This window comes from Helobdella robusta, assembly GCF_000326865.2.
Source record: "Helobdella robusta unplaced genomic scaffold HELROscaffold_19, whole genome shotgun sequence".
NCBI lineage: Eukaryota > Metazoa > Annelida > Clitellata > Rhynchobdellida > Glossiphoniidae > Helobdella > Helobdella robusta.
The window spans coordinates 809,509-824,153 of NW_008704034.1; the positions used below are offsets into that span (position 1 = coordinate 809,509).

Consider the following 14,645-nt stretch of genomic DNA (forward strand, 5'->3'; position numbering starts at 1 on the left):
ACGTTCGCTAGCAGTCTACTGATGATGTTGCATTTTTAAATGTTTACGAGTTAATTTCTATTTGTTATTCACAATATTAAGAAACTCTTATAAATAAATATATATATATATATATATGTATGTATGTATGTATGTATGTATGTATATATATATATATATATATATATATATATATATATATATATATATATATATATATACATCTGTTGTTACATGATTAATTTAATAATAGACTGTTTGTAATTAGAAGTGTTATGGATTTAATCAACATATCATATAATTATTTCGGTGATATGGCATCTGACAAAACACTGTCCAACCATTTAATGTTAAGTATTTGATATACGAACTAACTTATAGCGAATTATATTTATATTAACATATAACAATAATATTTTGTTTTTGACTAAACGCGTGTATACAAATCTTATATTTTACAATCGTTTTAATTAAACCCAAGTTACTAATCACTATGATTAATTGGGTTTAAATCTTACGCTTCATTCATTTTACTATCGCAATTCAAAATATATTGAATATTAATATTATATTTCGCGTTATTATCACAAGAAGCTTGATGGATCATTCAGACATAATCACTCACTCATCATTTGATTGTCTTAAACGACTTAATTTACTGCAGAAACCAGCGATGCTGATGCTAACTATTAATCATAATTATTTTTTGTATCACATTATCAGTTTCGAACAACATTTCATTCGAACTTGCCTTATCCACTTTTTTTAAATTTCTTGTCAATTTTTTGAATCATTTTGAAATTTAAATTTATTACATAACGATGGGCTGACTTTAAAAAAGCATGATGCTATGGTAGAAAAATCCAAAAAAATTTAATCTGATGATGATCATTTTATCATTTATTATCAAAATATAATTAATTTTCAGTAAAATATCCATTTACAAGTTATATACACCTTTACACGTGTCTTTATCATCAGTTCCATGTGGTTACTGTGTGAAAATATTTTTTGTATGGAAGCATGCTGAAACATCGATCGTATGTGGTTACAAAAATATGGAAAGCAAGAGTTTTTAAACGTCAACAATTATTTAAAGAAAGATGTGTCAGTTACATTTTCATTTTTTTTCTTTGTGGGGTTTGAAATTTCAATATTGATCTGAAAGTAATAAATTATTTTATGTCAGTTGGTCAATCTCGTCTTTAAATGTTTACAGCTAGAGAAAATATGAAAATTTATACTAAAATTATCTATAAGAATATTAAAAGTTCAAAATGTAACAATTTAACAAAACATTCTCACTATTTTGATCATCATTAACATTAAGAAATTACAAATAATCACATAATGACCACCATCATATTTGAATATAAACGGTATGGTAACTTACTGGCATGTTGGGCAGATTGAATCGTATGTACAGAATACTGTGAATCAGATAGGCATCAATTGCAAATTGTTAAATTCATGAAACGTTGTAAATTTGATTTTAAAACGCTATAACGCTATTTATGTCTACACCACTTACAATTAAAAAAGTTATTAATGGAAATATGAATGACAAAAAAAGTTTTTAAAACTAAAAAATCATCACAATGACAACAAACGAAAATGAAAAAGTTAAGCACAACAAAACATACTTAAACAAATCTAGCCCAAAAATGTAATTAAACAAAAGACACATACATACAAAGAAAAAATAATAACACAAGAGTGAAATAAAAAGCGCTATACAAATAATCCGATAATAATAATAATAATAACAACATGGACATACTCGATAGACAGACGGAACAGATGTAGCCGATATCAATGAGTGACCGATGGCAGAAGCAAGCAGCCTTGTGACCAACCGGAATTCTTGGAGGTAGGGTCAGTTGATGTCTGGTCGACGGACTCGGAAGATATAAGCACTAGATGTTTTTCAGAAATTTGTATTTAAGAAATTTCGTATTATTTAAAACAACAATCTTCCACAATAAATATAACACTTTTTATTTTTGATTCTACATCAATTTCTGATTTTATAAATTAATGATTAAATAAAATGAACAAACAAGCAAACAGAGAAAAACTTACAAGCAAGTATTCCATGAAGCCAGAGAGCTGAGGAAGTTTCAAGTAGACACCGTCAAGAATGTCACATCCCTATTTTCCCCAATTCATATTTACATTTTAATAATTTGTACTACAATAAATTATAAATAAAATAATTATAATATTATTTATAAGATATGCAAAAAAATGAAGTTGAATACTTTAGATAATCTGTAACAAAAAAAATGATCCTAAATTATGAAAAAAGTCTTTTGAACCTGCTTCAAAAGGTTTGAGTCATTGTCCAGTATACAAGCATCCAAAACCACATTCTGTTGAATTGTAGGTTTAATTCAGAAAATATTTTCTATTGAAAATTAAATGATTTCCAGAAAATATTATAAACTTCCTAACAAATATTTAAAAAAAAAATATTTGTAAGTCAGAAATCAAATAAAAAAGAAAAAAATTGAAATGAAAGAAGGAACAACCATCTTCTGAGCAGTGAACATGAGTGACATGAAGTTCATATACTGTGCAGATGAATCTTTAGAGCCCTTAATAACCTTCAATTATTTCAAAAAAGGTGATTGAAAATTAAATAGGGCTTTTAAAACAATTTTAATATGCTGCCATTTTGCTAAATGTAATCATTATTGTGTGTGTGTGCGTGTGTGTGTGTGCGTGTGTGTGTGTGCGTGTGTGTGTAAACAGTGATGCCATTAAAAAAATCTCGTAAATTTAATAAACCAACCACAAACCAATATTCTAGATGACACAGTTTCTGTTGGGCTGGCTTCTTTTGTGACTCGATTTATATCTGATAACAGAAATAAAATAACATAAGAACTAGGCACCAACTTTAAATTGAAAAGTAACAAAACACCAAGTGAGTAAATCAATCCATTAATAGTTTGCAGACAATACACATGACAGAAGAGCAAAATGTAAAAAGTGAAATATCTGAAACATGGAAAGAAGAACTAACAGCATAATGCCATGGACATTGCACCTGTCAGCATGCAATCTGAATTTAATTCTGTACTGTTGTCTGCGTTTGTGATTCATTATTTCATTTAGAAGTTTATACACTTTGCGAGGAAAAATATTGTCAAGTTTTATTTTTAAAAATATATTGATTTAATTTCATGATACAAATCAAGTCTAATGTACTGGAGCAAATTAAAAAGATATTATTATAAAAAAATAAAAACTTGAATATGAAAACTGAACCATTCAGAACAAGATCACAAATTTGTTCCTTGACAACGTGTGTGAGGTCGGCAAATGGTTCATACATGCCATCTGACTGTGGCTTGTTGTCATCCTCCAGCATATCCACTTCACCTTCACTCTTCGTTTTTGGGTAGATGTACTGGCTTAAAACGAAACAAAGCAAAAATATATTGCATTTCAAATATTCCAGAAATTAATTAAATGGAAACAAAATAATTACAAAAAAATAAATTATTAATTATTGATTGAAATTGTGAACTTTTTTCTTTTGCGCATCAGTACAAATGTTGTAGAATATATAAAAATATATGTGTGTCTTAGTTACAGTAGGGGTCTGCATAAGATCCTCATTCTGGTTACCTGATTTCCTTCAAAGAAACTTAGAATAAAAAAATTTGAGAAAAATATACTTTTGTTTGTTGTGGGCGATGATGAGACAGAGTTTGTTGGCCTGGTCTAGCATGAGGTGAGCATTACAGAAAACTATCAACGCATCTACACACTTCGTGAATGAAACCTGATAAACATTTGTGCATGAACTATATCTTAGTCAATTAGCGCATGAATAAACTTTGTAATTTTAAACACAATCATTGAGCTGTTGATCAATATTTCATAATCATAAGACTCTTATAATAAACTCTTATAATAAGAGATTATTAGTTATTCAATTATATTAGAATTATCTGTTTAACAATTAATAATTATAATAATTAAAGTTTGTTTGAACTTTTGAAGTATACACAAAACACAACAATAAATTAGAATTTCAAAATTACTCCAATTACTGGTTATTATATAAAAAAATATAATATATATAAATTTATTTTATGTCTAATTAAAAAATTTTATATTTACCTCTGAATTTTGAGAAAGCAACTGGCCCCACCAAACCGGATTGCAGTCAAGAACAATGGCAAGCAAATTAGTGTCCGAGCTAGACATCTCTCTGGTGTAAAAATTGAAATAAAAAATTTATTTCATTCATTTTACTTTACACATTAAAAAAAATTTATAATTTATGAAATGAATGCAAGCAAAAACTCTTAAAACAAAAAATAATTTGATTGATCATGATTTAATTATTTTAACTCTTAAAACAAAACTCTTAAAACAAAAAATAATTTGATTGATCATGATTTAATTATTTTAATAATGAAATAGATAGCATTTTATTTTTAAAAATAATGAACGCAATAATAGGAACCTTACTCGCCGACAAACGGAGAAACAAATTTCCAAATTCAAAAGAAACGTTATTAAGAATATTTATTTCACTTTTAAGCATAGACCAAAAAAGAAATAGAAAAAACACCTTAAGATGATTCGAGTAAAGACGCATTGAAATAAAACTCTGGTTATGCGTTAAAATAGAGATTTTTATCTACATGAAAGATGTTTTGTTTAAATTACCCATACTTTATTAATCAGATGATTCACTCAGTTAATGAGCTAGCGTCCACGTTTTCCACTGACTAATATGCGATATGGACCGTTGGCTGCAAATGAACGAATCATCCATCCGTATCTTACGTTGGCATCTATTTATATCGCATGTGAACGCTGGCAATCATCAGTTAGATTAGATTCAATATCATATTCATAAAACTGTAGAAATGTTCTTTTACGAAATGATTCAAAAACATGAAATTCAAATTCCGATTAACAAGGATTTGTTGGTAAATTTTGATACAAATTGTAGACGATCTAATAAATTAATAAGACCATCAGCGAACTCAGGTTAGAAAATTAATTGACTGTCATTGATTTTTGAAATTTTTTTATTAATTAATTTAAGCATAATTAGTTCAATTTTACATTTGATAAGAGTCAGTACGAAATCTGATTTCACTAGAAGAAACAATGCACCTGCATCCAACGTACTCCTCTCTCTGTCTCACAGACATGCACGAACTTCTGCATAACATCGTTGCCAGGCATTATTTCATTGACTTTCTTAAAAACGATACTATGTCCTTAAAATTGGTTCAAACTTGGATAGATGTCCAAAACAAGGCGATGTTTGCCAACTCGTGTTATCTGCAAGACGTCCTTCATTCGAGGAGCAGTAATTTGAACGTTGGCTCCATCGGTGCTGCTCAATCGAAGCGTGATAAAATTAACAAATCAGCTTCCCTCAATCGAAACATCACCATCAACAATCGAATAATGAATCACAACTTCAACGATGCACCTCTCAATTCATGCAGCGTTATTTATAGCGGTAAGGACAACGTCAAAATTAGTAGCTGCAGTAAAATGAATCAGTTTCGTGATAAACAAGTCTGTTCCAAATTAGAACAGAACAACGATAACGACGAACAAGCTGGTTGCATTTCTAACAACAAGCAAACATCATCCGTTCACACGAGCGGCGGTAGAGAGGCAACCAGCAAAAAACATAGACCGAAATCTGAAGTGTGTGTCATTTCTTATCCCTCCACCGAATCCGTTCAATACGCCGGAAAGTTAAACCAAAAATTTATAAAAAGTGAGCGGATTCATTTTAAAGCCATTTAACATTTGATATTTCGGAGTATTTATAATTTGCAAGGGCCAATTAGGATGACCAAGGAGACCCTGCAGCCCATGATAGAACATCTGCTACATAGAAGGTTTTTTTAGTTTTAGCCAAAATTCGTTCAACGTATTAATTGAATTTTGGTAATTATTATATGCTCACAACAAAACAGGCACTTCAATAAGTTCATGCAGAGCTCACATTTCTGGCGATTTGTGTTAGAAGTTGTTTCCAGCAGACGACTGAAGCTATCTGACATCCTCTACTCAAATGTCCTGCTCAGTTATTTCGTTGAGGTTCTCTTGTTCAAATCATTTTACCGCATTCTGTCATTTCACGTTACAAAATTGAAAAATTATTACAACTGATTAAATTTTCGCCAAAATTAAATTGTTTTAAAACAACTCGTATAGTTTTTAGAAAATGAAGAACGGGCTGAATTGTTGAACTGTTGGCTAGCCTTAGAAACCTTCAGACAGACTTATTCCAATTCCAAACCGGATCACGTGATGACTCCGTTGGAAGCGACGAACATGTTGGACGACGCCAGGTTCATCGTTAGAAGGTTGGATGACAAGACCTTCTCGTCTAACGTTAATTTCATTCTTCATTAATAGTCAAACGAAAGTAGCTTTTAAGTTTTTACAAGTGAGACTTTTTTTTAGTTTTTTTGTGAAAAATAATAACAAGCGAGTAATAGTAACTTAATTTGCATAACGATGTGGTGGGCTGAAGATACGTGGAGAACAAGAGCAGACGCATGAAGTTCACGACGAACGTGAGGAAGGTGATGGCCATTAAGATGAGGAGCAATACAATAGCTACGAACACGTTCAAACTCCTTCAAATCATCACATATAGAGCCATGGACGACGTACGTTAAATTTGTTGCATCAATCTTTTTCTATTCTTTCATATCGTAGCTGTAGCTTCTAAATATGGACCACTAATTACACTGTATAATTCAGTTGAAATATTTTGTTGTTCCCTCAAAAACAATTTTATTTTACTTTTATTTCACATAAAATTTGAAGTAAAAAACAATTGACGCACACATTTCAACCAAATGTACACACGCAGTACTTCCTTGAATTTTTGATCAGCGACAAGTTTTACAACTTCATCACGAGTCTGGTCATCAGCGGAAAGGACGAAGCCCAGGCTACGAAATATGAAATCATTTGATCACGTGACGACGAAATTGCTAAGAAGATGATTATATAAACATTTGCATTTTTGCAATTGTCGAACAGTTTAAAATCTGACATTATCTTAGCTCCATACCAGACAAAATTGTTATGTGTCGTTATTTAATAGCGTCTCCCGATAAAACAAATAGTACAAAAATATAAACAAATGTCACAAAAATTTAAACGTTACTGTGAAAACGTGGAAAAATTTCATTCAAAATGACGTATATTTATAAAGAAAAGTACGCAACGTAAAAAAGTCTTAAAAATAATTTCTGATTTGAAACAGTGACAAAAAAGTCATGTATATAACAATTAAAGTCCACCAAAATTAGCCTGGAATAAGTTGACTGACACGATAAAAACGTTCGAGAAGAAGACTAGCTCTGTCAGAATTACAAATAAAATAACGGTAGGTTTTTATACATCGGAATCAAAAAAATTGACAAGATCTGTACAAACACCAATAGAATAACAACATATACACTAAAATAACCATTATGTGTGTGTATATGATTGGAATATACATACAGGATCAAAATAAATGCACGAGTAGAGTTCATTTTCAATTCATTTGATCAGTCGGCGTCGTAGTTTCTCGTGAATTTGTAAATCACGGACCTGAAAGTAAACGCATGAGCCACAATGTTACGACGAAGGTGTTACGTGATATTTAAACAAAATAACACGTATGTAATGCTTATTTAAGAAAATCATTTGTATTGATTTGATTCGATTTGATTTGGCGCACTGAAACGGCAGCTACGTTTCAAACAATAGGCTGGTTGTGTTATCTAGAGGTAAAGAGAAACGTTTTAAAATATCATTTTTGATAGCAATGGTAATAGCAAGGATGATGATGTTCTCTCCTATCCAGCTATCAGCTAGATAGGTCAACTTTGAGACTTAATGAACTTGAAAAGGTGCGTCATAAATCAGTGAATATGGCGCAACTTGTTAGCATTAAAATCCAAAAAACGAAGCAATAGTGGATTCATGTCAGTATGCAAAGAATAAAATGTAAACAAATTGTTAAGAAATTGTGAATTTTATTTGAAAAATCCAAACAAACCCAATAGATATGAAAACATTTTGTAGGAAGACAGCAATGCCTGGCCATACAGGATGTTTGCCTGTTAATTCAACAACATTTCACTCAACAACTAGAGAAAAACTGGAGCAAAGAAAAAATAAACTATAGCAGGCAGCTTTTCAAATGAGTCAAATAAAATTATACTTAGTTTGAAAAACTGAACAAACACAAAAAATCAAATAAGAAACAATGTTTGTGAGAATATGTTGAACCTGTCACAATGTAGACTCCAAAAAGTATGTATGATGAAACTATTACTGAAGCAAACAAAGACACACAGCTAAAAAAGAACAATGCTTTGTAACCTAGAATGATTATGAATAATCAGATCAATAAATTTATTTCATTTATTTATTTATTGAAAAAACATGGGCAAACCCTTTGCTGAAAAAAGAAAAGTATGTTAATTAATGATACAATGAAATTATGAAAGTATATATAACACAATGTTTAACAAGCAAACATTCCCAATTAACACAACAATAATTTAATTGATTTAAATTTAGTTAATAAATTAATCTGGACAATTTTTTAAAATATAATTTTAAAATCAGACATAAATAAATGAATAAGCAAAAAAGAGTCACCAGCATTGCTGCAAGAATCATCATCTTCATCACCTCTAACAGCTGATAAAGGAACAACGTTCAACCTGGTTTGAAAAAAAATTGTAAAACAGTAAACAGGAAATAAACATCCAAGAATGGATGAGGCAAAACAAATTGAAAAAAATATTTTCAATAAAAATATCAAAAACTCAAAATATAATAATGATGAGAATGAAGACTGAATGGTGCTAACAAAATGAACCCAACTGTACTGACAACTCCACAGACATGGAACACGTGATTGAGCTCAGCACTGCTTGGATAGTTGACAGCAGTGTCAATCATGATCCACCAACCAACTGCAAACTATGAGAAAATTTAAAAAAGAATAAAAAATAAAAATTATATATCACTAGGTAAGAAATTGATAAAAAATTATTTTATAATCTATAATAATATGATAATCACTAACTAACTACAGTTTTTTTTAAGTATTTGATCTAAATATTTATTGTTATTCACTCTCTTTATAAAAAATGTGTAGGTACATTTTGAAGGTACATTTTTTACACTTTTGACTATTCTCTTCTTTTGACTATTTCACTTCTCTTCTAAAATCTTATCCAATTTTACGCGAATTTTAATAACAAAATTTGACTTTATTTATTGAGACTCCAAACTAAATTAACAACAACATAATGAAATAAAAAAGTTAGTTAAGTTAATTAAAGTGAAAGCAATTAATAAAGAAATGACTTTCTTACAAAAATACCGGAGAGTGCAGCGAAAACATTACTCTTGGTCCAATTACTAAACCCTTCGTTTATCATTTCTATGCACTGAGGCATCGTGGACTTTTATTACTTTATATTTATTATTTTATTAATAATTCACTAATTAATAATTAATTTTTTAATAATTATTTATTATGTTTAATTATAATCAATAAATAATTTTTTAAAGCAATCATTTACTTGCGAGTGATGCATTTTGCGTAGCAAAAACAGCTGTTTACATAATCAAAAAGAAACAAACTTCGCTCTCATTTAAATTAAAAAGGTTCTTTAAAATTTTTTAAAATACAAGTTATTTAATCAAAAATTCTAAAATGTATCAATTGCTTGAAATTTTCTTTTAAAAGTAACGTTTAAAATTATGAGATAAACTATTTATAAAGAAAACTATTAACTAACTACTATAAATAAATGTTGTTTAACTGTTTAGGTTTAAATTTTACTAAAGTTAATTTAAAAATATAACTGTTGTATAATTTAGTCAGACGTTAATCAAAACGTCGGTTCATCAAATACTTTTATTGGTACTCCTTTTTATTTTCATGTTATCACATTTAATATTCATTTAAAGTCACTGCTTTTTTTTACGCGCACATTTTAACTATTTGTTTACTTTTTACAGCTTTCCTTGCCCGATTAATAAAATTATTTCTAGAATCTAAAGTTAAAAAATAATAAATTGTTTACTTTAATTGAAAATGGATTTCAACTCTAAAAAGAAGCGAAGAAATTTGCAGCAGTTATCTAAGCAGCCCGACCTAACTCAGCCGTTATTTTTCTACACCACACCACCAACTGAAGTTCTATCCTTGCAACTCTTCGAAGAATATGCCCACGACAGATTGAAAGGTCAGTGTGTTGGTTTTCATGGGTTTCATCCAACTTCCAACACGTGTGTGCGTGTGTGTTTGTGGTGTATTTCATTGGATTCCACTTTACTGTTACTTACTGTTACCTTGCTTACTTACATAGCACCACCAAACCAAACTAAATTACCGTCATATTTATTTATTTCTTGTTTCCATCTCAGATATATACATCATTTGTTTTTTTTAGATATTTACTTATTAAAATAAGATGAAAATATAAATATTTGTGTACTAAATACTCATTTTATTTTTAATATTCACAGTTTTGAAAGCAGTAGAAAAAGTTGGGCTACAATTCATCAAAGGTTCCCAAGAGTACCAAGATGCTCTGAGGAATGAGTTGAAAGCCATCAGCAAAGATAGTACACTACAAAATGTTTTCCTCAAAGTTTATGATGTTAGTAGCTAACCATATCTTTTTTGAATTGAATCTTCAATTAATATTTTATTAATTATACGAGTTTAGTTTAGTCATTTGTTATTTTAATAATCATTGTTATTTTAATAATCATATTAATTTTTTAAAAGTTTTCCAAATTTATAATTTAAAAATAACTTTTAAAATAATACTCATCATGTTTTTTTTGGTTAATTCAATTCTCCTGTGAATGCTGTTTTTGAATTTACTTCCAATTTAACATATTTTTTAAACATTTTTAATTATGAAATTGATGATGGAGAATATTTGATCTCACCTAGCATGACAAAATATTCAGAATTCAGACACGAGTATCAGACTGAAGGACAACACATCTCACTTCATCCTCAGACTGGCCTACTGCAAAACGTAATTTCATTTTTTTGCACTCTAAATTCTGGCAAAATTTCACTTTCCCAACTACATTTAGAAAAAATTCATTTTAGAATTAGCGCTATATAAGTGTAGCAATAGCAATGAGAATAACATTTTACTGCATGTGACAGGCAGTGAGGGATCTCTCTAGCATTCAAATCCAGTCATTGCAGAAGTCCTGCTAATCACCTTAACCATTACACTATCACACTGTATAATGTCAATTTACTACTTTGTTGGTATTCTTAATTACTTAATTTACGAACAGCGAGGATTTGAGACGATGGTTCATAAACCAGGAGATGGATCTATTCAGATTTCGATTCCAACTCCTCCAAGAGAAACAAATTGAAGAATTTTTTCACTACAACTCACTCAACTATAAGCCGGTCTGCTGCTGTTGTTGTCATCGTCGTCATTAAGTTAATATGTTGTTGTTAAGTTTTTTTTTGTGACTTTGGATGCTGTGGTTGGTTGATGCTTTTGTTGATGTCATTGACTCATTGATGTTTTTTTTGGTTTGTAATAGACGTTAAATAGTTTAATGTTACGTGTATGATGTTACTTTTAAACTTTTTTTCTTCTAAATATCTAAAAGTATCTCAATCTTTTTTTCATTAATGGCATTTTTGTGTATCTATCTATAAAGCGAATGATATCATTCTATTTTCGGATATTTTTTAAAATTGAGGAGTTTTAGTTGATTTGTCTCTCTCAAACTCTTTGGTAGATATCTCACGAGGAGAAGGAGGAGCTAAGGGATAGATTGATTGACGGCACAGCCGGCCTAAACGTCAATCACTTCCATTCTACAAACTTCTATAAGGTTTTTATTTTTTCATTTAATTATTTATTTATTTAATTATTTATTTGTTTATTTATTTGTTTGTTTATTTATTATTTTATAATGTCGATATCACTGAATGGTCTGTTTCTCTTTATGTTCCTTATAAAAAAAGTTTAGCAGTGGTTAACTGGTTATTCAAATTTTTTTTTTCTCCAAACTGTTGAGCTTTAGGTGGCATAGTGATAATATTTATGATAATGATAATATAATAATTAATAATATTATAATTGTTTTAATAATATCATGAGCAGATACACTTCACAGAAGTATTGGAGTTGGTGAAATCAATGAGGGCCTATTTGAAGGGAGGGTACGTCTATGTACCCCAGCCAGAACTCGTTGTTGGGGTGGCTAACCTTTTCAGGGCCCAACTATCTAAAGATTTAGCTGTTTGTATTTGGAGGAGATGCGTGATTGGTTGATGTTGAATGCAGTTTGTTTATGAGGATATGTGATTGATTGATGTTGATTGGATGTTTGTATATGAAGATATATGATTGGTCGACGTTGATTGGATGTTTGTATGTGTAAATATATAATTGGTCGATATTGGGTAGATGTATTCAACCGTTTTAAGGTGCTTTCCCGAACTTTGTACCGCATCTCTGATGAACCTCGCCTGACGACCATGTTGAGCAACATCAGCCAGAAGTACATGGGCAGTGAGTACAGCAACCAGCACCAGAGTGGGGGCAGGGTGACTGCTGATATGGTCGATGGGGTTGGTTGTGGCCATTTTGTTCATTTTTTGGTGTCTATTTTGATGTTGAAAAATTAGAATTATTATCGATTATTATCAATTATTCAATTAATTTTCATGATGAAATTAATAATATGTATGATGATATAACTTTCTCACTTGGCTGAGGAGGTAATGAGATGACGTTCATCCATCAATCAAGCACAACACACAGCCACAAAACGTAACACATCCGCGCAACACATTCACACCACGAGCCACAACTACGCAGAGCACGCACGACACAACAACCCAACACCACGTAAAACACAACCACACCCAACACAACTACCAGCTGTGCAAAACATCTTTCCCTCTCTGCATGCAAGAGTTGCACAGATCATTAAAGGACCAACATCATCTGAAATACTTCGGCCGTCTGCAATACGGGCTCTTCCTCAAGGGCATCGGGCTTGACCTTGAGGAGGCCTTGAACTTCTGGAGGAAGGAGTTTCTCAAAAGTATGGATGCCGATAAAGTGAGTAGACAGACGTCGTTGTCTGGCTTGCGTTGTATAGACTGAATATCAACAACACATGTATTAGATAAACATAAGACGGTGATTGATTTTGTTCAATAAATATAGAGAGAAATTTCGTGTAGCGCCATCTGCCTACTTGAATAATTTGAGTTGATATTTAGTCTAGAATGTTTTAATGCTGTTATATATGTGCGAAACTCTTAAAAATACATCGCTAGGCATGTTTATTAATATACATTAATGTGTTTATATTTCAAAAATGGTGAAAATTTGTCCATCACCCTAGTTCTACAAGCAGTACGCATATGGTATCAGGTACAATTATGGCAAAGAAGGTAAGAGGGTCAGTTTCTCTGCCTACAGCTGCATGAAGATTATAACCACCAACCAACCTGGAGTCGGAGATCACCACGGTAATGTGTGTGCGTGTGTGTGTGTGTGTGGGGGGGGGGGGTGGGTAGTTGTTGGCATGATGATGAAGATGATGCACCACCATTATTATTGGGTGGATGATCATCATACTTGCATTCCTCCCTACCTCAAGGTTGCCCATTCCGTCATAGTGATGTTGACGTGCTGAGGCAGAAGTTGAAGTTGATGATGATATCTTCTGATGGCGTTAATGAGGTGTCCCGTTTCGTTTGCATCTTAGTTTGCGTTATTTCTTCAAACTTTCAAATGTTCTGATTGGTTTGCACAGATCATTACACTAATTTGTATAAAAAATGTAACACTACAACTAATTAATTTCTTTCAATCACACATAGTGCCAGCCAGCCACTCACAATCAAAGTACCAAACTCAATCCCATACAACCAGCCAATCACAATCAAAGTACCAAACGCAATCCCACACAATCAGCCAATCACAATCAACCTCCGCCAAACCGCTCCAGCGCATGACTGGCCAGCCACTCACAACCAACGTACCAAACATGAGCAACAACAAACATCCAACCATTGAACAGATTACAAATCTGGCAAAACAAGGCCAGTGCCAGTTAGCATGCGGTCGGCTGTTCGAACTGAAGCACGAAACAAACTTCAGGTACGTAACCAATCATCCCAATCAATATTTCGATGACAGCCAGAAACTTGCAAGTGGCAATAGTTTGGCGGACCACACAGAGGCTTCTAGAAATTTCAAGGGTCAGTTATTTCATCTCATTTCTTTCTTTCTTTTATTATCATTCTATTTAATTTTCATATAATATCTTTCACTTGGAATGAAATTTTGTTAAAACTGAGATCAATAAAATGAAATACGCTATTAATGCATACATGCAGCTGCGTATTATTGCTATTAACGTGGGTATTATTTGCAGACACGAGCGTGACCATTGTGAAGTCATCAAGCCAAGCGTCAACTAGCAGCAACAACAACTCACAATCAACTTTCAACGCCAGCAACGAAGATGAAGATGATAAGATGACGATGACGATGCAGACTGCTGATGATAATGATACTCCTCCTATCAATGATGATTGGGATGGTGGCGATGATGATGATGATTTC

The 14,645-nt window shown here is 31.4% G+C and overlaps 4 protein-coding genes across 4 annotated transcripts; 2 read left to right on the forward strand and 2 right to left on the reverse strand.

Moving 5' to 3' along the window:
• Nucleotides 1-326: 326 nt before the first annotated feature.
• HELRODRAFT_185480 (hypothetical protein) lies at nt 327-4,203 on the reverse strand (the record flags this gene model as incomplete). The annotated part of the gene is made up of 11 exons (XM_009016665.1): nt 327-1,140; nt 1,373-1,409; nt 1,760-1,895; nt 2,062-2,130; nt 2,298-2,351; nt 2,511-2,585; nt 2,781-2,839; nt 3,008-3,070; nt 3,253-3,398; nt 3,666-3,772; nt 4,114-4,203. 11 exons carry the CDS (start codon nt 4,198-4,200, stop codon nt 1,092-1,094), a joined length of 882 nt encoding a protein of 293 aa, XP_009014913.1. The 3' UTR covers nt 327-1,091.
• Nucleotides 4,204-4,871: 668 nt separating this feature from the next.
• HELRODRAFT_170840 (hypothetical protein) lies at nt 4,872-6,961 on the forward strand (the record flags this gene model as incomplete). The annotated part of the gene is made up of 7 exons (XM_009016666.1): nt 4,872-4,995; nt 5,084-5,746; nt 5,810-5,870; nt 5,949-6,072; nt 6,190-6,341; nt 6,512-6,650; nt 6,857-6,961. The coding sequence occupies 7 exons, from the start codon at nt 4,872-4,874 to the stop codon at nt 6,959-6,961; spliced, it is 1,368 nt and encodes a 455-aa protein (XP_009014914.1).
• Nucleotides 6,962-7,998: 1,037 nt separating this feature from the next.
• On the reverse strand, nt 7,999-8,973 carry HELRODRAFT_77014 (hypothetical protein; the record flags this gene model as incomplete). Its single annotated transcript, XM_009016667.1, has 4 exons — nt 7,999-8,099; nt 8,272-8,364; nt 8,647-8,711; nt 8,861-8,973. Coding segments are annotated over 4 exons (372 nt in total), but the record flags the coding sequence as incomplete, so codon positions are not given.
• A 1,126-nt stretch (nt 8,974-10,099) lies between these two features.
• HELRODRAFT_76894 (hypothetical protein) lies at nt 10,100-14,340 on the forward strand (the record flags this gene model as incomplete). Its single annotated transcript, XM_009016668.1, has 11 exons — nt 10,100-10,250; nt 10,534-10,667; nt 10,987-11,057; nt 11,332-11,452; nt 11,794-11,889; nt 12,162-12,299; nt 12,488-12,631; nt 12,945-13,127; nt 13,417-13,543; nt 13,675-13,757; nt 14,098-14,340. The coding sequence occupies 11 exons, from the start codon at nt 10,100-10,102 to the stop codon at nt 14,338-14,340; spliced, it is 1,491 nt and encodes a 496-aa protein (XP_009014916.1).
• Between the last annotated feature and the right edge of the window lie 305 nt (nt 14,341-14,645).